This window comes from Trichechus manatus, unplaced genomic scaffold, assembly GCF_000243295.1.
Source record: "Trichechus manatus latirostris isolate Lorelei unplaced genomic scaffold, TriManLat1.0 scaffold00080, whole genome shotgun sequence".
NCBI lineage: Eukaryota > Metazoa > Chordata > Mammalia > Sirenia > Trichechidae > Trichechus > Trichechus manatus.
The window spans coordinates 4846230-4870453 of NW_004444016.1; the positions used below are offsets into that span (position 1 = coordinate 4846230).

At 36.3% G+C, this 24224-nt stretch overlaps 2 protein-coding genes across 5 annotated transcripts in view; both read left to right on the forward strand.

The window, feature by feature from the left end:
• MYOT (myotilin) overlaps positions 1–12230 on the forward strand; it is a 14931-nt gene extending 2701 nt beyond the window's left edge. Inside the window, exons 2-9 of the mRNA XM_004381027.2 lie at positions 3313–3487; positions 4334–4438; positions 7036–7082; positions 8040–8172; positions 9394–9601; positions 11088–11253; positions 11577–11710; positions 12058–12230. Coding sequence (XP_004381084.1) covers positions 3313–3487; positions 4334–4438; positions 7036–7082; positions 8040–8172; positions 9394–9601; positions 11088–11253; positions 11577–11710; positions 12058–12230 — 1141 coding nt within the window. The remainder of the gene's footprint in view (positions 1–3312; positions 3488–4333; positions 4439–7035; positions 7083–8039; positions 8173–9393; positions 9602–11087; positions 11254–11576; positions 11711–12057) is intronic.
• A 2066-nt stretch (positions 12231–14296) lies between these two features.
• Positions 14297–24224, forward strand: part of PKD2L2 (polycystin 2 like 2, transient receptor potential cation channel) — a 72630-nt gene continuing 62702 nt past the window's right edge. For 3 of the 4 annotated variants that reach the window (XM_023735571.1, XM_023735573.1, XM_023735572.1), the window contains exons 1-4: positions 14314–14344; positions 15052–15153; positions 16909–17042; positions 19671–19927. In XM_023735571.1, coding sequence (XP_023591339.1) covers positions 14314–14344; positions 15052–15153; positions 16909–17042; positions 19671–19927 — 524 coding nt within the window. Of the gene's footprint in view, positions 14345–15051; positions 15154–16908; positions 17043–19670; positions 19928–24224 lie in introns of all 4 variants that reach the window. The other variant, XM_004381031.1, reaches the window with a different exon arrangement.

Below are 24224 nucleotides of genomic sequence, written 5' to 3' on the forward strand. Positions count from 1 at the left end.
GGGTTGTTAACCAATATCATAAAACGATATGTGCACTGACTGCTTAGTGAGAAACTATTTGTTCTGTAAACCTTCACCTAAAGTACAATAAAAAAAAGTTTTTTTAAATAATAAATAAAACGGCTGACAGTCAACTGACCTACAAAAACGGCAATCTCACAGGTCTGACCTAATATTTTAAAAGAATGCCTTAAAGGATTTACAGCCCACTCTCTCTTCTCTTCCAAATTCCCATTATACTCATTATTACATATGAGAAATTTTTCCAGGTACATTTTACCTAGATGATCATTTTCCATCAAGATTTCTATTATTTCCAAATTTCCTATAATGAGCATTTTTCAATTTAAAATAACTTTTTCTGATTATAATCTTTTTCTTAGTAAAGTCTTTCAATTCTATTCCAAATGCCTGCCCAGAAAATCAAGTTATCAAACAAGTATTTACTGAGCCTCAAACACATACGTAGCTCTGTGCACATACCTAAGAAGAGAGGAAGAAAAGCAACAGTAGAGAAGATAAGAAATAAAGCATATGAGGTCCCCAAACCAGAGATTAAAGATTCAGCTTTAGCTGTTCCATTTTCAGCAACTACAGATAACTTTTTTAATCTTCCCATAGCCACTTGATACCCATTCCATGTCCAGCTGTACAGGGTGAAAAGCTCTGGCCCTTTGAACATTTGTGCACAACTCTTTCATTGTTATGATAGGCTTAACTTTGCCCTGTCTTCTAAAATAATCCTTTGATTCTGACCTAGAGAAGTTTGAAAGCTTTATGTAGCTTTTCCTCAGTGGAAAGCCCTTAGACAAGCATTTATTCAATTGATCAAACCACAGACTGGAAATTGAGGGAAACTCTTTTAATTCTAATTATTCCTTTCCAAAAGCTTGCTGCGCGGAATTCAGTAAGTAACTTACCTGCTCAGTGACTCCGTTTTCTGATCTGTAACAAAATTAAGGATTTGGATGATTACTGATAGAAAAAATAAAGCAGTGTGCAAATATTAGTTTATAAATATGAGCAAGTATCAGGTCCTAACACTTAAGTCACCTAAACTGGTAATAATGGGGGTATTCAGTGAATAAAGTGACTCAGGCTTGGTTTTGATAATCCTTCAGAATTTCTCAGACATATTATGTTATATTATGAAGGCCTGAAAAAATTATTTAATGCTAATTCACTTTAACAAACATGTGACTTTTATAAAGATGGTAGGCTGGTGTGGGCAAAAAAGCCAAAAAGGGTATTATAACTTCGTAGAGTTGGAGAAATACAAAATACATAAGCCCAAAGGAATTTTGCCACTTTGACCTGAAAATTCAACGTTAAAAAGAAGAAGAAGAAAAAGCTCACTACTTAAACACTTGGTTTGACTGTTTACTTAGTTGGACAAATCAAACTTTAGTGAGGGATTAATATAAACAACCTTGCAGACCTAATGCAGGAGCCCTGGTTGTGCAGTGGTTAAACAGTCAGTTGATAACTGAAAGGTCTGAAGTTTGAACTCACCAGCCACTCCACCGGAAAAAGATGTAGGCAGTCTGCTTCCACAAAGCCTTGGAAACCCTATGGGGCAGTTCTACTCTGTCCTACCGGACTGCTGTTAGTTGGAATCGACTCGATGGCAATGGATTTGGTTGTTTTGGTTTTTTGCAGACCTAAAGAGCCCTAAGGAGCCCTGGTGGCACAGTGGTTAAGCACTCAGCTGCTAACTGAAAGGTCAGCAGTTCAAACCCACCAGCCACTCAGTGGAAGAAAGATCCGGCAGTCTGCTTCCATAAAGATTACAGCCTTGGAAACCCTATGGGGCAGTTCTACTCTTCCTATAGGGTCGCTATGAGTCGAATCAACCCATCAACTTCCGATACAGAGCTTCTTGAATACAATGAAAAACATTCATTCATTTATACTCAACATATAGTATCTCCTATGACCAGGCTTTGTGTTAGTGGATAGAGATGATACCACAATGAACAGTAAGACACCCTTTTTCTTTTAGCATGTTAACAATCTGGTGATTATTAAACAAGTCCCCAAAGCAAGCAAAAATAAAAAATCTGGCTCCACTCAGAGAAGATACATTTCCACTTGGCTCACAAGTCCTTTCAGTGATCATGGAGAACAAGTGGATAGGAACATGTCAGAGAACAGATGAAGGCTGTCTTGTCTGGATGGAGAACATTTATTATGATAATGGTAACACATTCATTGAGGGTAGTGTCCAAGTTTCTCACATTAAACAGATTAATATAAACTAGCACCTTCAGGGCCCTAGAATAACTGAACAAAGCACTGTGAAAAATGTGAGCCACCTAACAGATCTAAAAATACAGGGCTCATTAATATCATCCCTGCCCTCTATCAGAATTAAGAGGGAAATTCTGGGAAGGGCAAGGACACTTTAGAAGAAAATTTAGGATCAGAATTTGGAATAAAGACTTGAACCAAACTCGCCAATTACTATTCAAATTTGCCTTCTTTTTGTTTCAAACCCCTTTTTGCAGTTTGTATTTCTTTCTCCTTCCTCCTCTAATTGTCCCTTTCCTTCCCTTAAAATCAATTCAGCAACACTAAAGGAAATGTCATTACTTTAAAAGTCATTTGTTATTTAAATTACTTATGTTGTACAATACTTGGATTTTCTAGAATAACATGAAATTAATATGAATTGGAAATTAATAGGAAAACCAGAGACTGCGTAAACTATAGACTCCATTCAAAGCAACAGAATATTCACTATTGGTGTGGTGATAAAAGTTTAGCAATTAGCTCTGGAGGAAGGAGCCGTGATTTGTGGCATTTACTGATTTTCCTGGTATAAATGTCCCCATCACTGCCAATTTCAAGCTATCAACATTAGATCACAGGGAGCTGGGAAGAGATGCTAAAAATCAACTCTCTCAAGCCCATGTGAGCCAGCTCCAGCATAGCTATAAATCAAATTTATGAAATTCATTTGTAAGATTGGAAGAGTTCTCAAACTGCCATTAGGTAGACTATCACTTACTCTCAGATTCTTTAGGAAGAGCTTCAAAGAAAGACATCATTCCTCTTACATCTAACCTAAATTCTTCCTGTCACTGAATTTTCACTTGCCAAGAATAAGAAAGGAAAAAAGCTGGTAATCATTCTTATAAAATCCTTCTTGGCTGTTATTAGGGCAATTAATGTTTTTAATAACACTAGTAGTACTAAGAAATCTAAAACCTATCTAAAAATGATTTACAAAATGAGGCCAATTCTATTTTAGATACCACATCTTACTCAAAAGACTTTTTAAAAAAAATCTTTTTTTTCTCCTTTTTAAAGCTATCAACAACCCTCAGATGGCCAACCTGTAAATGCTAAGCCATCTCAAACTGCAAATGCTAAGCCCACACCAAGGACTCCTGACCATGAAATACAAGGATCAAAAGAAGCTTTGATTCAAGATTTGGAAAGAAAGCTGAAATGCAAGGACAGCCTTCTTCACAATGGAAATCAAGTGCGCGAGATATCTAAATTTGTACAAAAAGCCAATTAAGCTATAAAATCTATTCTGAATAAGAAAGTTAGTCCATATAATCAACAAGGGATAGGATTATTTAAAAAGAGGGAATATTTGGGTCTTATTCCACATTTCTCTGCATGAAATCATGTTTAGGCATTCATTAGTAAAAGAATGAAGCAAATCAGTCTGAATGATTTTTTTCTGTATTAAATATTACTCTCGTATAAAATATGTCTGATAGCCAGATACTAATGGGAAATACTATTAACCGAGCTTCTTTGTGTACTTTGGTGTATAATATTGATAGAAAAATAATTATAGCTGTCATTCTTATTATGTAACACTTACTGTGCAGTCACTTATTTTTGAAATTCCCAACAGTACTACATATGCTTTTAATCCAAATACTGTTATAACATATCCATTGCCAAATTTTCCTATATATTACACTGCTTTCAATTAGAAATTAATACTAATATTCAGTGTTCATTTAATAAAAGCTACTTCTGAATGTGCAACATGCAGTACCATATTTGAAGACAGAGTAGACTGGAAAATGCAGAAAAAGGGGGGGAGAATTTCCCTTTACTTGGGAGAGGCTTCTTTAAGAGTGACTGTGCCTGACTTTCCTAGAAGTGAAAAGAAAGCCTAAGTGAATCTTTACTACAGATGAGGGAAGTGCCACTAGAACAAAAGGAAAACGCTGTATCACTAAGAAAAAGTTTTTTGACAATATCTATAATTCAACAGATAGAATTATAGTTCTCTGGAGTTCCGACTTAGAGTGGTAGCTTTAAGGTAAAACCATGACTATCTCCTTAATGACTCATTTCTTTAAAGCGGCTAACATATGAGGAGAAGATGGCTCGCAGATTGCTAGGACCACAGAATGCAGCTGCTGTATTTCAAGCTCAAAATGACAATGAGGCACAAGATTCACCACAGGTAAATTAAATAATCTTTATCTAACTGGAGTACTTTTCTTTTGTTCAATTTTCTAAATGCTTATAAATAGCATTTGAATTAAGTCAATTCCCTCCATGTTCCATTAGATATATAAGGGCCATGATAGGCTGAAATATGTAGATAAATAAAAAATTTACCCCATTTTCTGGTATTTTCTAATATCTAGATATGAAATGTCAAAAAGTCAAATCACCAGAAAGCTAAATTATACACTACTAATCTGGACATTTAGGGGTTCATTAGACCTAGGACTCTACTATGTCTGGATTAAAAGAGAATTCGTGAATTGGGATCTTCAACAGGACAGAAGATGAAACTCTAAACCAAAGTAATCATAACCTTTTCTCATAAGCTGTTTATCATTTCAATATTTTAAACTATACTTGTGGTATCAATGAAACATCCAACTCCTTTTGTCATGTTCCTGTATCCAAAATTGCTTCCTATCAAAAAAAAATCTATTGAGTAATGGTTCTAAGAATGGCTCTAAAATTAACAAAAGCATTCTTTCCAAGAAGGGATTAACTTTATGCAGGGCATAATGTGAAATTCCCACAGGCCTGTGCCTAACCAAGTTAATTTTAACAAGTAAACTTAACCCCAAAGAGAAATGGACAGTTAGGGAGGCAGACCAAAGTGTTACTGCTCTTTCTGTCTTCCTTCTCTGGTTACCTTTCATTCCCTCCCAATAAGCCTACAAGAAACTGGGAACCAGAGGGAAGAAGCTGGGCACTCAAGAATTCCAAACTTCCAAGCATAGGAAGCTTAAAATAAAGTTTTTGTTTCTGGTAAATGGCACTAGACCAACTAAAAATGATGGAGCAGGGTCTATCAGAATAAGTAACTAGAAACTGAAAATAGAATTTTAATCTTTTTGGTTACTGATCATTTCATGTATTCATTCACTCGTTCAACTAATTTATATGAATATGAAGCACCCTACTACGTGCTGGGCTCTGGACTTGTACGGAGATTACAAGAAGAACAAGACACAAACCTAACTCTATTGGCAGAAATAACACAAAGCAACATTCTATTGATGATGGCTTATCTTATAAGAACACAGTATACGATTCCAAGGGCAAAGTTGTACTGTTTTTCTCATTCATTTTTTAATACCTTTAAAATGAAGGTTATCATACCAAGAAAAAAGATAGCAACAATAACATATCACTATGAAATCAGAAAAGATAAATCTTACATTTTAATGTACATTTCAAACATCGTATCTAAATAATACAAATATGTCATCGAACTATGGTATAAATGAAATATCACCTCCGCTATAGAAAAAAGTAAAACACTTAATCAGGGTATTTTGAGTTTTCACTGGATTAATTTTATTTTTTACCAAAAAAAATCAGTGGATTTGTTTGATTACTGAACTATTCAGTTGTTTTGACATTTTGTTTAACTAGTTGCTGATGAGTCAGTTCCAACTCACGGCGACCCCATGTGCGTCAGAGTAGAACTGTGCTGCATATAGTTATCAATGGCTGATTTTTCAGAAGTACATTTCCAGGCTTTTCTTCGAAGGCACCTGTGGGTGGACTTGAACCTCCAATCTTTGGTTAGCAGCCTGAGCATGTTAACTGTTTGCACCACCAGGGACGCCTAGAGAACTTTAAGGCTAGCAAAAATTGTTGTTACAGAGTTGCAAGATTTTGTTTTAAAACAAAATACGTTAGCCAAATAGATATATCTCAAAATAAATTATTTGTACTCAGATATTCTGTGTTCCTATACAGATGTATTTCAGTTGTTTGGGAGGCAGAGACTGTATTTTCCACTTCATATCTCACCAAATGCAGTGAAATAATCAAAATAGGAATTGAATAAATATTTCATTAATTAATTCCATGACAATTTTCATCAATTCCTGATTTGATTCTCAAATTAAAAAAAAAATTTTTCTGGTGCTGAAATGTAAATCCTTAAAGACATTTGCTTAAACTCAATATATCTTTATTAAGCAGAAAGTAATTAATGCTGTTTTCCCAAGTTTTTTCATAGCTCAACACATATCTTCCATGGCGTCCATCAGTTTTGTGCCATGAGCTAAAAAGGGAAGTATTTTCCAGTCTAATGTGTGTTTACTGCTGTTGGTGCCACTTTTGAGCAGTAGACATAATACCCTGTATCTACTGCCAATGCTAGTGACTTCATGTCTATTCCTGTTTTACTAAAGGACAATCTGTACTCTGTGCTCCCATTTCAAATAGACCAGGGAGCACATCACCCTTTGTCATGAAATAGTCATCTGAAAAATGAACCACTATCAATTCAAAATCTGGGTAATTTTCATAAATAATCAATACCTGTTGATTAGTCCTATTAGTCCTGAGACTTTTTTGCTAGAGTAGTAAGATAGTATACTGTATTTTAATTGCTTAAAAGCTAAATATATAGAAGTAACCATAACTGTACAAGTACAGCCCAAATGTAACTTTCACTACATATGTAGAAGTAGATCATAGAACAAAATAGAAATGTTTAAACTACAACTACTTAATTCTACTACATTTCAAGCTAACAACTGCATGTTAACATTTTCACTTTGTTTTAATTTCAAGCAGCACACCTCAGAACATGCACGACTGCAAGTGCCAACATCACAAGTAAGGTAAAAATAAAATTTTTGTAAAGAAATATATATTTTGGTACTTAAAATGTTTTCAGTTTAAAAATGTACTATTTATAAAGCCCTCAAGCCTACCTTTAAAACAATGTGAATTTTCTAATGTCCAAGATGATGATCAAAAGTTTTATGTTAATTATCAGAACTATCTCAGAGGAAGTTTTCAAATATTTTGGTCAAATTAACCAGGACCATGTTTCTATGTTAAACAACTTTCTCATGACAATGGAAACCTAATTATACAATCTTTCCACATGTGATAAGAACAGACCACAAGAATAGTATTCTGGGTTTGAACAGATCAGTTTCTTCATCTATTCCTGACACTTTTAAAAAGAAATACAGGTGTATTACTTTGTACCAGCTGTTTCTACATTGCTACAATTTCTAACAACCATCAAATATGCCACAGCTAAATACAGCACTAAGGCCTTTCTCCATTGTTATTATACTATCAGATCAAACAGTAGACTCTGGAGGTTCAATTTTTTTTTAATTGTACTTTAGATGGTTTACAGAGCAAATTAGTTTCTCATTAAACAATTAATACACACATTGTTTTGTGACATTGGTTGCCAACTCCATGACAGATCAACACTCACCCCTTCTCGACCTTGGGTTCCCTGGTACCAGCTTTCCTGTCCCCTCCTGCCTTCTCGTTCCTGCCCCTGAGTTGGCATGCCCATTTAGTCTAGTTTTGTTTTATGGGCCTGTCTAATCTTTGGCTGAAGGGTGAACTTCAGGAGTGACTTCAGTACTGAGTTAAAAGGATATCCAGGGGCCATACTCTCAGGGTTTTTCCAGTCTCTGTCAGACCAGTAAGTCTGGTCTTTTTTTGGGTGTTAGAATTGGAGGTTCAAATTTGATGCCTAAATTATATTCGTGTGAAAGGAAGAACAATGACAACTATTATGTACAGTTATTGTTAAAATATTTTTGTAGAAGTAGGTCATCTTCAAGGGGAGATGTGAATGATCAGGATGCAATCCAGGAGAAATTTTACCCACCACGTTTCATTCAAGTGCCAGAGAATATGTCAATTGAAGAAGGAAGATTCTGCAGAATGGACTTTAAAGTAAGAGAAGATTTCAAAAACATTGGGAGAAAATTAACAATGGGATACTAAGTTTTGCAAAACGTCATCTTCCTACTTCATAGCTTTCCACACAGCTTGAGAAGCAGTATGTACAGTAGATAGGAACACAAATTCTGGGGCTAAGCAGACCTGGGTTTGAATCCTGACTCTGCCACTTCCCAGCTTTATAACCTTAAACAAGTTATGAACCTCTCTGTGATTTTGTCTCCTCATCAGTAAATGAGAATAATAAATGTACCCACTTTATAAAGTTATGAGGACTAACTGAGTAAATAGGTATAAAGTATCACAACAGTGCCTAAACCAAAAAACTCATTGTCGTCGAGTCAATTCTGACCCATAGCGACCCAGAGGACAGAGCAGAACTGCCCCATAGGGTTTCCAAAGAGCGGCTGGTGGATTTGAACCGCCAACCTTTTGGTTAGCAGCCGTGTCATTTTCACCACTGTACCACCAGGGCTCTCACAACAGTGCCTACCACCAATAAATACTCCACAGAAGTGGAGTTGTCATAAAAACAGGATTTTCAATTCTCCTCCATCAAAAAATTCAAGGTGCCCTGCTTTCTCTTGACCTAGAAGAGTTCTCCAAACTAGAAGAGCTCTTTAGAAGAGCCTACATTTTTACTACCCTCTTTGGGGAAGAACTTTTTTTTTGTAAAATGTTTTTCCATATTCCTTACAAATAAAAGTTAGTGAATGAACTTAATTGTTATGGCTTATATAAAAACATTAAACAAACTGCCATTTAAAAACCAGAATTATAGCTCAAGAACACTCTCTTTTCAACAGGCTATTCATTAGAGCAGCAAGCCTCACATATATGTGCCTCTGGGACTTCATCTGCAGTCAGCATTAGCCAGAAAAGCCATATGACTTTCATATTCCTTGGAGAGAGCAATAAAATATAAATTAATGTTCTATAGTAACTAAAAGATCTTAAAGAACCTGAGGTTGCATGAGAAAGAGCAAGATGTGGTTTCAAATAGTCTGTAAATACTACATATTAATTTCAAGGGTTTTAATTTCCTTCTGTTTTGTTAAAAATTATTAAAGGCAAATACCTTTATGAGCTCCAACTTTGAGTTTTTAATTACAAACCCACTCAGATACTGGAACTGCTAAAATTCATAAATGGACAAATGGGTTCTAGCAATGCTATATTTAAAATTTTGTCATTTACTTGTGTTTTTGTTTCTAGGTAAATGGACTTCCAGCTCCTGATGTGTCGTGGTATCTAAATGGAAGACCAGTTCAATCAGATGATTTTCACAAAATGATAGTGTCTGAGAAAGGTTTTCATTCACTCATCATTGAAGTGGTCAGAGCCTCAGATGCAGGGGATTATGTATGTGTTGCCAAGAATAGAGCAGGAGAGGCCACTTTTACTGTGCAGCTGGATGTCCTTGGTAAGCCTTCAGAGAGATTCTTGAGAGATCTTTAAAATCTAGTAGCATTAAAAAATAAAACTTTAAAAAGCCCAGAGGATTTCGTATTTAAGGTTAATGTCTATGCAACCCAGAAGAGCACCAATTTTTATCTATAAACCACAGAACAAAAAAACATGTTTTTAAGGGAAACTCAATGTAACTTACAATGACAGATCTACCACCAAAGCTTTTCTTGAAAGGAAATAAATGGTACAATGTAAGAGAGACCTAATAAGGTAGTATAAGCATTTCTAGGTATAACTGTAGGGTTCCAAAGTGAAAATTTTAGTCTAATCATTTCTCCGGTCTACAGTCTAAAGTAACCAATCTGACTCACGTTTTTACAGAATTGTCATAATCTATGCATAGCTTAAAACCAAAAAGTAAATGTCAACTTTTAGCCTTAGACTATGTTCTCTTTACTAGGAAATCATCCTCTAAGTATGGTAACAAAAATTCCATGTCTCATATTTTTCTTTAATAGGGTAGTTCTTATAAAACTGATGTCCTGTTTTAAAATTTTCCAATTTAAGTACTTTAAATATATCATATTTATAATGGTTTAAACCAGAAAGTACTGCATAAGAGATATTTTGCTATAATTTATTGTGTATATATCTTGATCAGGTAAAAGAATGGACAATTTTCTTGAGATTGTATTCTACCAAAATCAGTGAAAAATCTTTACAATTACTCTATAATATACTGAAGGGCGTCAATTTAAGGGAAAAACTATTAAGCTGGGAATCAGAAAAAGCTTTGGATAAGTCCTTCTTATGCCAATAACTCCATAAATACTATAACGTTAGAGCTGAAAGAGATCTTAGCAGCCGCCTGTCCAACCTCCTCATTTCTCCTTCAGTAAAGACAGAGATATAGTGCTACAGTATCATTTCCTCTTCTCCCTGAGGTATGTAAAGTAAAATCATAATAATTACTGACATTTACATATTACTTTATAGTTTACAAAATGCCTCTTCATTCACTATCTCAATTGATCCTCACAATAATCTTGTGCGGTAGGTACAGCAGTCACTACTACCTAGGTATTATTTTATAGTAGATAAAACTGAGGCTCAGGTGAGTTAAATGTTTCCCAATTTGACATACCTGGTAGGGCAAATAGGGAACTTAAACCAAGTCATCCAGTACTCTTTCCACCACTCATACTGCATCTCTATAAATGAAATTATAAATGAAGACATCATTAAATTCTTTGCATGAAACATGATTATATAGTCAATGCATCATTGCATTACTGTTTTAGAACTCTGAATGGTATAATAATATAGTACCTTTGTATATTATTTTATCTGAATCTAAAACATAAAGTTTTGGAATAGGTTTCTAATCTTGTTACTTCTTAAAATTTTATATCAATGTACAAACTTCATAATACTTTGGTTTGATTAAATGCTTTTTTTCCAATATTTTGAATACTTGCAATCTTTTTCTTAATATGTAGCAAAAGAACATAGAAGAGCACCAATGTTTATCTACAAACCACAGAGCAGAAAAGTTTTTGAGGGAGATTCAGTGAAACTAGAATGCCAGATCTCAGCTGTACCTCCACCAAAGCTTTTCTGGAAAAGAAATAATGAAATGGTACAATTCAACACTGACCGAATAAGGTAAGATAAGTACGTCTAGACTTAACTAGAGTTTATTTGGGTCAATCTAGATATACTTCAAAATGCACTAAAAATGGCATGTATTTATAAATTCAATTTGTCTAGCTTTACTAACAATAAAGACAGATGGCTAAGAAAATAAATGACATAAACAAGATTAAAGGGGGACATTTAATTCAAGAAAACCAATGGTTATTTGGCTAGATACAACCTCAGAATTTTCCATTTTTTTTTCTTTTTTCTGTAGGCCAGAGACATAACAAATAAGTTTTCATAAGAAAATTAAATCCTGAAATTTCCTTTTTTTCAATGTTTCTTTTCAGCTTGTATCACGATAACTCTGGAAAAGTTACTTTACTGATAAAAGATGTAAACAAGAAAGATGCTGGGTGGTATACTGTATCTGCAGTTAATGAAGCTGGAGTGACCTCATGCAACACAAGATTAGATGTTACAGGTATGTCATTCTAACAAACCAAACCAAACCCACTACCGTGGAGTCAACTCAAACTCACAGAACAGCTGATAGGTTCAAACTGCCAACCTTTTGGTTAGCAGCCAAGAGTTTTAACCACTGTGCCACTAGGGCTCCTTGTCATTCTAACAACCAAGGTGTTATAAAGGACTTAACCAGAAAGATTAATAAGAAATGCAAATCTCAGCATAGCATAAATTCTGAGGAATTTTTTCCCACACATAATCGATTTTGATTGTTTTTCTTTTCCTGTCTGATAATAAATATCTAGTGCAACCAATTTGTTTAGAATGGGTTTTCTGAATTAACTTTTATTTTATCTATTTCAGCCCGTCCAAACCAAACTCTTCCAGCTCCTAAAAAGTTACGTGTTCGACCAACTTTCAGCAGATATTTAGCACTGAATGGGAAAGGTTTGGATGTGAAACAAGCTTTTAACCCAGAAGGAGAGTTTCAGCGTCTAGCGGCTCAATCTGGACTCTATGAAAGTGAAGAACTTTAATAACTTTACCAACACTGGAAAACATAACTACATTAATAATAATATAGTCAATTAAATTTTTGAAATACATCCACAGCTGTATTAACAGGTTGTTTTAATTAGGTAATATAACTAATATACATTTATAACATTATTTATCCTTTGGCTTCTTGCACATTCTATATACTTCCTTCTCTAGTTTGCAAAGGCTACAGAAAATCTGGGTGTATGGGTTTGTAAGTGTAGAAGATTATCTTAAAATGTGGGATTTTAACATTTAAATCATATACGTCAGACAATTACAAGTTATGAACTATTATCAACCTTTTCAACACAATAATGCTTGTAATGAGATAAAGTTTACTGGTACTGCTTTCTAAATACTACTCTACCTGTTTTTGTTATAGGAATACTAACATGGTATACATTATCTGAGTGTTCCATAGTTTTATGTCAAAAGAGAATAAAATTTAAAATATTTAAAAGACTGTTTCCTCTTCACAGAAGTCCAAAACTTTAAAATAAAACTTGTTTTATATACATGTATATATACTAAGCAACACTCAGCAAAACCTATGAATAACAAGTTCCAAAAGGGCAACAATATTATTTTCTAGAACCGTGTCCTCTTGGTGGAGCTCACTTACAGTTCAGTCAATTCCTCCTGAAACTGAGCTGTATTTTCCATGGTTTGCACTTCAAAGACAACCACAATAACGTAAAGCATGACTGAATTGCTTCTGAAACTGTAATTTTGTTTTAACCGAATAGGTCTACAATTCTTTGAGATCTTTGGGTCTATCGAGCTCAGTGGAATAGACACACAGGAATAATCTCTAGAGGTTATCTGTATAATTCCTATATTTAATGCGAACTCAAATAACTATTTGGTGTTCTTCCTTCTACAATTTCAAGTTCAGTGTGCACAGATATCTGTCACATTAGAAAGCATAATTTTGTGAGCATCTAAGAGTCCAAGTGCAGAAAGGGCAAATCCTTTTATAAAACTATTCTTAAGCTAGCACAGTAGCCCTTTCTTTTTCTCAGGTCTCTCCACCAATGGCTGTTAGCCTTTTGCTAGGCCTCTCCTTTGCCTTTCATCGTGGTAGTTTTTGACCCTCACTACTGTACGGCCTAGTTTTGTTTTTTATCTGCACATAAAAACAGCATTTATCAACATCACTCTACATCCCTTTCAGGGAAATAACAAAAGTGGTTTTATTTTGTACTTTCAAAACAGGATGGCAGTTTTCCTTGCTGGTAGCCTCCTGGGGCCTCTGAATTGAATTCCCATTTTACCGACACGAGAATCCTTCCTGTCATATCTTGGAGGGCTTTTGGCTGCCTTAATTTACAACCAGATTTGTTTGGCCTTTTCTATAGCTGGTTTACAAACTTTTTTATCATCTTTGCAAAATTTCTGCGCCAGATGTGGGTCTGGGCTCCCAAGGACTACTGTTTTGGCCTGACATTTTACATAATCACTGCAGAGGTGGGTTTTTTTGTTTGTTTTCTATTTTAAGGTTTTCTTTAGCCATACTGGGGCAAAAGGGAGTGGGAGCTATTTCCAGCAACAACTCTCGATTAATAATAACTAGTTTCTGCAAGCACCAGCGGTAGCCTCAGGTCACGGTTAGAAACTCCGGGTTTAGCGTCCGGCAGATGTTGCCTCGACCAGCCGTGTACTTCCGGTAAGTTATTTAACCTCTCAAAGCCTTGGTTTCTTCAGGCCTGAAAATACATACAAACCTACCCACCTTTCAGGGAGGTGGACGTGAAGACTAAAGGAAGCCGTAACTGTTAAAGGTAGTCAATAATTATAATTACTACGATTTTTATGATTAACCCCAGGCCCAAAGCCTGGTTTGCGCCAGAAGCGAGCCGTGGAAGAAGCAAAGGCCGCAGGCCCAATCCCCACCTCAGATTAAGCCCTAGCCGGGGGCTCCTCGGTGCGCACGCGCGCCTGCAACTTGTTGAGTCTCTTGAGCCCCTGGAGCTCGAGGGCTCGCGCAGGCGCTTGAGCTAGAGAGAGCGCGCCGCTAGACTACTGCGCAGGCGCAGCAGAGCTGGGCTGATCGAGCGGGCGTTGTTGTCCAGGTTCCCCATGGCAGAGGCTTCTCGGTGGCGCGAAGGCGGTGAGGGGTGCTTTTAGGGAGTGGGTGGGACGAGTCTGATTGGGCAGTTTTAAATATCCTGGAAGGAATTCTGTAGCTCCAAGTTTCTATTTATGTGAAAGAGATGAACGCCAGCACATTTAGCCCTCATATCCTCCTGTTGAGAAGCGGGCAGGGACAAGTGGTCGCATTTCACAGACGGGGAACGGAAGCTTTCAGAAAAAATGGCACCTGTCCCTTGCCCGAAGCTCGAGCTTGGGCGCTGTCATCTGCTGTACAGTGACCGTCGCTAGGCCAGTCTCCGAAGCCCTTTTCTTGACCTAAGACTCGTGGCCTTGACAGAACCCCATTCAGAGCGCTTTTCCCCCATCTGGCAGAAGCTAGCCTTCTCAAGAAGCAGTATTGAAAAGTAGAGATTGGTAGTAGATGGGTTTTTTGGTGGTTTTGTATTTTGCCTTTTCATTTCAAGACAGGACTGATGAAGAAACATCTGTGTTATAAAATCTAGTAGTATACAATTATAAAACTACTACCCATTTACCCTGATGGGAAAACCCTATTTATCCCTGCCTCAGAAAAATGGGAATCAAAAAACAGAAACCATTGGAGCTTTCCTTGGCACAGTGTAACAGCTAAAAGTGACTGTCCTTTTCCAGCATTATAAATTAAATACATTATTACATAATTACATAATAATGTAAAGAAAATTTTTGTTTTATGTCTCACAGGGACTCCGAAACATAAGCTGAAATACAGGAGGGAAGTAGAAATTAGAACCACACTTCAGGAGTTGTTAGTCTACTTTATTTTTTTAATAAACCTATGTATATGTAAGTACACAGATGTAGGTAAAAATGCTGATTGAGCTACGAAGTTAAAATGAGATGAAAAATAAAACATAAAGGCTTTAAAACCATAGGTTGTCAGACTACTAAAATCTCTCAAAAAGTAGTGACACATTTTAGATACTATTATATTTATTTAGATTGATGCTATTTCCAGTTCTTACAGGGCAAAACTTAAGGTCACAAAAATAATGAGAAGCTTCCATAGTAAGTGTTGATTGAATATAATTATTCCTTTGGGTTGGCAGTTAGAGACTTGATTTCTTTTAGAGACCATATAGACAGATTAGCTCAGTTGTGTAGATCAAAGTATGAATAAGGCCAAAGAAAAATTAGTCTTGGTGTCTGCCATTAGCTTTTTTCTTCTTACTAACATGTAGCACAGTTAATAGTAAAATATGTTTGTGCTGACTAACAGAGTGTATGGATCAATGGAAATCTTTAAGCAGAGCTGGGAAAATGTCACAACCTACATTCCTTCTATCTGTGAGTCAACGTCATTGACTTAATATTTGAACCAAACCAGTTGCCATCAAGTCGACTTCAATTCCTCATGAGCCTGTGTGTGTCAAAATAGAACTGTGCTCCATAGGGTTTTCAGTGGCTGATTTTTAAAGCATCTCTGGGTAGACTTGAACCCCTAACCTTTCCTTTAGCAACCAAGCATGTTAACCATTTGTACCACCCAAGGACTCCTTAATATATGGAAGGCAGTATTAAAGAGCATTTTGTTTTGAGTGCCCAACATACATTACATGTAAGTCCACTCACTGGCCGTACTTTTCTCATATTTGTATATGCTACATAGTGGCAATTGTATACCAATTAATTAGTTAATTGGTATTGTAGGAGTGAGTTTGAGTCATTTCTTGATTAAAATGACAACTGTAGCCAACGTTATAAATTAAGATCTCTTAGACTGGTATTTAAATCTTCATTATAAAAAGAATATATGCTTATTATAAAAATATTTGGGAAATGGAAAAATATAAGTAAAAAAGATTACTTATAATCCCACCATTTAGGGAAATGAAAACAAACACTGTTTTTGCAATAAGGAAGAACTGAATACTATGCAATTATTAAAGAATGCCATAGGCATGTATATGCCATGAAATGATGTTGAAGATACATGGTTTTTAAAAACTAAAGGGTTTCTGGCCAAAAAAAGTAAAATATTTAGTCTACAACTCTCTCAAAACCCCAACCCACAGCACCCCCCAAAAAAGAGAGAGCAAGACAGAATGCTAGTTAATATTTTTTTTTAACTCTTACCATGTGCCAAACACGGTTACTTCTCAACAAAACTATGCAGTAGGAGCTATTATCCCGATGATGGAACTTAAACCCATATCTGTCTGAATTAAAAGTCTGTAGCTTAACCACTTACCATATTATGTTGTCTACTCTCAATGTAGAGAAAAAAAGTCATGTTTCAGAATAGCATGTAAAACATGATCTTATTTTCGTAAACAAAAAAATTCTTTATAAATGTATGTATAAAGAAAAATCTGAAAGAATATATGCCAAACCTAACTCTAGAGGTGGGATTACAGAAAACTTCTTCCTGCTTTGTATATTTATATTTTTTACTTTTAAAAAATGTCTATTTTATAATTAGAAAAAACAATAGAATTAAATTTTTAAAACATAATTGGGAACAAATTGTGAATACATTTATAATCCTGATAAACTGAGTTTTTAAACATAAATTTTTAAACAAAAAATTCTTCTCCTTAGTGACTTTTGGAATGGTAAACCCACATATGTATTACTTAAACAAAGTTATGTCATCTCTATTTTTGGACACTTCTGTGCCTGGTGATGAAAGAACCAACTTTAAGTCTGTTCGCAGCATAACTGATTTTTGGAAGGTAAGGTATGTGACTGTGGATGATGTAGCTTTAGGTATTCCATACCAAACCCTTGGCATATAGTAGACACTTAATATTTGTTGAAGGCATGAGTAAAAATATCTCTTCTTCAAACTATAAGAATCAACCAACCAGTAAGTGTTTATTGATAACTTATATTCTCAGTGTGATAGAGTTTTTGTAACTTGAAAATATTAATACTTATTTTTTTAACATTCTCATTTGTAAAATAGGAGATTTGCTTCTTATGTGAGGGTTAGCATCTAAATTCAGTCTGTAATTGTGTATAGTGAAAATTACTCTTAAAGATTTAAGTTGCCCATAAAGTGTAATATGTGGTTTTGGTATACAGTCCTGTACTCTGTGTGTGTGTGTGTATTACAGTAATGTACAGTGTATAATAGAGTACATATACAGAATATAATTTTATAATGTTTGTAAGTACATAAGAGAATTGTTCCTTCAGCATTGGAACAGACTTTTTTGTTTGTTTATTGTTGTAGTTTAAGTGAAAGTTTACATTTCAAGTTAGTCTCTCATACAAAAATTTATGCATAGATTGTTATGTGACCTTAATTGCTCTCCCTATACTGTGACAGCACACTCCTCCTTTCCGCCCCTGATTTCCCATGTCCCTTCAACCAGCTCCTAACCCTCTCTGCCTTCTCATCTTACCTCCGGACAGAAGCTGCCCATTTAGTCTCATGTATCTACTGGAGCTAAGAAGCACACTCTTCACAAGTATCATTTTATGTCCCACAGTCCAGTCCAATCTTTGGCCTCGGGAATTGTTTTAGTTCTATTTGTATGACAGCTCTTATTTCTCTAGGATATATTCCAAGGAGCGGGATTGCTGGATCTATGGCACTTCTATTTCTAGCTTTTTAAGGAAGCCCCAAATAGATTTCCAAAGTGGTTGTACCATTTTATATTCCCACCAACAGTGTATAAGTGTTCCAGTCTCTCCACAACCTCTCCAGCATTTATTTTGTGTTTTTTGGATTAATGCTAGCCTTGTTGGGGTGAGATGGTATCTCATTGTAGTTTTGATTCACATTTCTCTAATGGCTAATGATCGTGAGCATTTCTTCACGTGTCTGTTAGCCACTTGAATATCTTGTTTGGTGAAGTGCCTGTTCATATCCTTTGCCCATTTTTTAATTGGGTTATTTGTCTTTTTGTTGTTGAGGTTTTGCGGTATCTTGTAGATTTTAGAGATTAGACGCTGATCGGATTTGTCGTAGCCAAAAATTTTTCCCAGTCTGTAGGTTGTCTTTTTCACTCTTTTAGTGAAGTCTTTTGATGAGCATAAGTGTTTGATTTTTAGGAGCTCCCAGTTATCTAGTCTCTCTTCTGGTGCTTGTGCATTGTTACTTATGGTTCGTATTCTGTTTATGCCATGTATTAGGGCCCCTAGCATTGTCCATATTTTTTTTCCATGATCTTTATCATTATTGATTTTATAGATAGGTCTTTGATCCATTTTGAGTTAGTTTTTATGCATGGTGTGAGGTATGGGTCTTGTTTCAGTTTTTTGTAGATGGATATCCAGTTTTGCCAGCACCATTTGTTAAAGAGACTGTCTTTTCCCCAATTAACAGACTTTGGGCCTTTGTCAAATATCAGCTGCTCATAGGTGGTGGAACAGACTTGTTTTTCCATTACACTTAACATAGCAAGATGCTCACATTACAAAGAAAGAATAGTTAAGGGAACAGCAGTTTCATGTATCCCATGTCATAAACCTTGGGGCATACAGAGAAGAGGCAGTTAGAGAAGGCTTTCCAGCGGTTATGACAATTCAGTTGGGTGTCAGAGGATTAGTAAGGGGAGAGGATCCTAGGCAGAAGAAATAATAGGTGCTTTAAGTAATTCTATATGTAGAGCTATGGTTGGCATTATGGGCATATGAAAGATGAGATGGAAAAGGATAGAGGTCAGTCATGAATGCCATGCTAGGAATTTCAAATTTATCAAGAAGACAAGGTCATTTCCTGAGAGTGAGAGGGGAAGTGTGAGATGAGGGCTAAAGAATCATAGGTCATTTGTTTAGGCCAGGTAAATTATGAAAGAATGAGATGAGATTTTCCCTGAGACAAGAAGTGGAGTTCACCTGCCTTTTTTTTTTTTTTTTTTCCAGTTTTGCTGTCTTGAGGCATGTATGTGGCCAATGCCAAAGGCAAAGGAAGGAAAGAAAAAATGATGAACCCTGTGCTTCAGACATTTAGAATGAGCATATACGGGTAGAGTCAGGAGTAGCAGTCACTATGGCCAGAGTTGGGGTGGGGGGACACAGATAACTTTGAAGTCATGATGTACAGTTACGACCAGCTTTAATACTCATGTGTTGGGGGACAATTTTCAGTATACACCTCATATAAGAAATGGAGAAGAAGGGTTATGGAATTAAATGAGATAATACTTATAAACTACTTAGAGCAGTGTCCAGTGCCTAGTAAGTGCTCAGTAAGTGTTAGCCGTCATCATCATTGTCATCATCACCATTAATATTACCTTTAATCTTTGTCCCAAATCTCTGATTTTTATATTCTTGAAGATAGCATTATGAGTGTAGATTCTATTGACATGAAAATATTTTTCCCATGACATTTATCTTTCTATATAAAGTTTATGGAAGGACCCCTTTTGGAAGGTCTATACTGGGACTCATGGTATAATAACAAACAGCCGTATAATTTAAAGAACAGCAGTCGCATCTACTACGAGAACATACTTCTAGGAGTCCCAAGAGTCCGTCAACTAAAAGTCCGCAACAACACATGCAAAGTCTATTCATCTTTTCAGTCTTTGATGAGTGAATGTTACGACAAATATACTTATGAAAATGAAGACCTGTCTGATTTTGGCCTTAAACATGATACTGAGTGAGTAGTATAAGAATTATGCAGTAACTCTTTCTTGCAGCTTATCACTGTATCTTAATAAAATTGTGAAAATATGTGTATTTTCCAACTAATACCAATGGGTCTGGCTGGTAAGGAGACTTTCAGTAATAGTATATATCAAAGGAAGATTTAGAGACAGAAGCATGTAGAAAACGAAATTAGAAATTTGCTTACAAAGAGTGCAAGGACTTCAGAAGGATTGGCTTGCCAAATGAAAGTACTTTCAAAGGGAAAATGCTGTTACTAAGGTTGTCAACTTGACATTAGTCTGTTTGTGATGGAAAAACAACTTTCTCACATGATAATCATCATGTTCACATTGATCGTGCAATATTTTCAGATGTCAGTATAGCAAAATTCAGGGAAAAAAATGTGTTTACTAGAGAGTCCAGGTGTGTGGGAAATATTTAAAGTTTTATATTCTTTGGGGACTAGAACCAGTAAGAGTGACCCTGTTATTTTAGTTTTTCCATAGGATGCAAAGTGTTTTCTTTTTTGACTGTAGTATATGCAGTGTTGGGTTATATTGGACACAGGATGAAGTCTCCAGTTTTGCTTCTACAATAGTCAAATAATCAGCTTTTTTTCTGGTTCTGGCCATACTCACTCAGGCACATCCCAAATGCATCTTGGGATCCCTAGGGAGTGTTTTAGGTGTGCTCTGCCACTTTCCTCCTTTCTCACTCTGTCTTACTTTAATGATTTTTTTCTGTTGCTGAAATACTTAACAGGGGCAGTTATGCTGTACAGGCATTTCATCTGATGATGCCTGCCAATGATGCTATGGCCATTGTTCTCCAGAGTGGCTGAGGCTAATGCTGGGGTAGATATGTCTATACTTAATAATGTGGAAGCCCAAAGCTACTGGCATCACCTCCCCTTGACACATAAACTACTGGTATCAGTGATGTTAACACTTTGTGCTTTTAGATTCCTATGAAAATTATAGGAGAGGAGAAAATAAACTTTTTAAAATTTTTATCAAAGTGATCCAAATATTTACAAAGTTCCACCCCTTCTTACAATTTCCACTGTCCAAAAGCAGCCACTTTTAGCTTAGTTGTTTCTTCTTCCTATTTCTAAATAACATGCTTATACTGCTATTTCTTGATTTTTACAATTTTATATATCTTTTTTTTTTCTGTCATGGAAGGTGATCTATCATGTAGCTGTCTTATGCACCCCTTCTACACATACTTCCTATTAACTTTTCAATATAGATACGCTGTAATTTTCATTAACTCATTAGTCAACGTTTATGCTACAAATATGAACTATGATTGCATTTCCTTTCTTCAACAACCTCCCCTGTACCCTTAGGATTAATAATTTCTTTGTGTTTTTTCCTTTTTTTCACTTATTTTTCCTTTGAATGAGTTTTTGGGTGTTCTTGAGGGCAACATTTCTGCACAGAAAAGACTGTTTACAGTTGATTTGGTTTTTAAATTAATATTTGGCTTACGAAGCCCAATTTTCCTTAAGCTTTTCATTTCAATTAATCTATTTCCACTAAATTTTAACAATCACTTCACAGAGGATCTTTGAGAAATGTTGAGAAACATTTACAAACAGTTAATTGAATTTACTTAAACTTTTTTAAATTAATAATAAACCAGTTTTAATTTTAGAAATTTCAGCTATCTCACCGAAGTAAAACTTTCCAAAATGCTTGTATAATTCTTACAACTTTAAAACATTACATTCATAAATATGGTTTAAAAAATTACATTCATAAATATGGTAACACGTTCTCTTAAATATTATAATGCTAGTCACTATTTCCCTCTCAACCTAAAAATTAAAAGATAATCAATTACACATTTTAAATTGGAATCTCTAGACTATCAGATATTCTAATATTCCAAATTCTCATAACTACTATAAGTCCTTTAATACCAAAGTTAACACTATACATTTGACTTATTTTACTATCTCTATACTTAATTTGGAAGGAACCCTGGTGGTGCAGTGGTTAAAGTGCTCAGCTGCTAACAAAAAGTTCAGCAGTTTGAACCCACCAGCTGCTCTACAGGAGAAAGATGTAGGAGTCTACTTCTGTAAAGATTTACAGCTTCAGAAGCTCATTGGGGCAGTACTACTCTGTCCTGTAGGGTTGCTATGAGTCGGAATCGACTCCACGGCAGTGGATATAGTTTGGTATACTTAATTGAAATTATAATTCCTGTCATTCTCCAGCAGCCAAAATAAGAATCAATGCGTGCTTGTTTCTGTCTGTCTAAAACGTAGAATTCATTAATTAAAAACATTATAAAATGTTGGAAGCTAGGAGAGGGTTGGTGTAGCAAATTTTCCAGTTTCAATGTAACAATCATATATAGAAAACACTCAAAAATAACAACTATGGCACTGTCATTAAAATAGTCATTAGTGGAGGTGGGGCCAAGATGGCAGAGTAGTCAGACACTTCCTGTGGTCCCTCTTACAACAAAGACCTGAGAAAACAAGTGAATTGATTATATATGACAGTCTAGGAGCCCTGAACATAAAAGGCAAAGTTGAGGAAACAGACTGAATGGCAGGGGGATGAATGGACAGTTCAGAAGGAGCAAGGAGTTGCCAGACCTGACCTGGCAGGAACCGGCACCTTGCAGGCCAGATCACCTGGCATGCGTGGTGCGGCAAGCAGTGGCATTCAGGATGCGTTTTCCACATCAGGAGAGACCAAGCATCAGAGAGTCTATTGAAGCCTCCAGAACCAATGTAAAGCGGCACTCAATCGGCAAAAGATAAATACGTGCATCTGACCCACCACGTGGATCAAGAAACACCTCGTTTGGGAAGAACCTCTCTCCCATTGACCTGCCTCATCGCTCTATACCAAGTCCCGGGCCAGCTTCAGCGATTGCCGCATCCCCTGGGCCAGAAGTAGGACCTGAAACACTCCCTGATCCAGTCTCCCAGCCTTGGAGAGGGAACAAATTAACAAACAGGAAAAAATAATCTGCCAGCTCCCCTAAGCCGGGAATGCAGAGCAGGTGCAGCTCCTTTGCCTAGGCACAGGCATAAGGTGTCCATGGACTTTGAATGCCTTTTACCCCTGCGTAGACCTATGTGAGCCCATTTCAACAGCGTAGGCCCTCATTAGTACGATACAACAGGGTATATACCTGCAGCCTAACTTCAATGGTATCAGCTACATGGTGGAGTGGCAGGTTCATGACATTTGATACCACTCTGCCCATTAAGCAAGGTCCTCACCTATCCACATCAAGGGCCTGAGGACTAGTGGCTCCACCCATGCCACATAGCCACCTGAGACAGGGGTCTAAGAATAAATGGTGCTTTCTAGTCCTTACAGCCAACAGCATTGGGTGCCCATAGTCTGGCTGCAAAACCCACCCACCTATGCACTCTAGGGAACAGAGACACACTTTCCTCTCAGACACCTAGGCAGCCGTCAGCCCCCTGCCTTGCTCAGCACCTGACCCCCTACTGCAGCCAGGTACCTGTGCATACTCCAATCACCCTGGCCATCTAAGACTAGGTGAGAGCCTGCACCACACACTTGGTGACTGACTACCTGGACACCTGAGTTGAAGCCATGCAAGAAAAGTAAACAGACCTCTGGGCTTACATATCTAGTAACAGATCTAACCACCTGGTGACAGGACATTAGAGCTTCAAAGGCAACAATAATCAAACTAGCTCACATTAGCAGCCTATTTGGGCATATCAAAACAAAACAAGAAGCTAGTACACAGTAAGCAAATGTAAAATAAATATAACTTATTGATGGCTTGTAGACAACAGCCAATATCAATTCACATAAAGAGGCAGAACATGATGGCTTCAGCAAGCTCCCAAAATAAAGAATCAAGAAATTTTCCGGACGAACAGAACTTCTTGGAATTACCAGAGGTAGACTACAAAAGATTAATATACAGAACTCTTCAAGAGATCAGGAAGGAGATCAGACAAAACACAGACAAGCCAAGGAACATAGCGGAACTTAAGAAGATTATAGAAGAGCATAATGACAAACTTAACAGGCTGCAAGAATCCATAGAGAGACAGCAATCCGAAATCCAGAAGAAAATGATAAAATTTCATAATTAGACAACCCAATAGAAAGTCACAGGAGCAGAACTGAGGCAATGGAAGTCATAATTAGTGAGACTGAAGATAAAGCCCTTGACACCAACTTATTTTTTTTTTTTTTAATATTTTATTGTACTTCAGGTGAAGGCTTACAGAACAGATAGTTTCTCATGTAACAGTAACACACATGCTGTTTTATGACATTGATTAACAACCC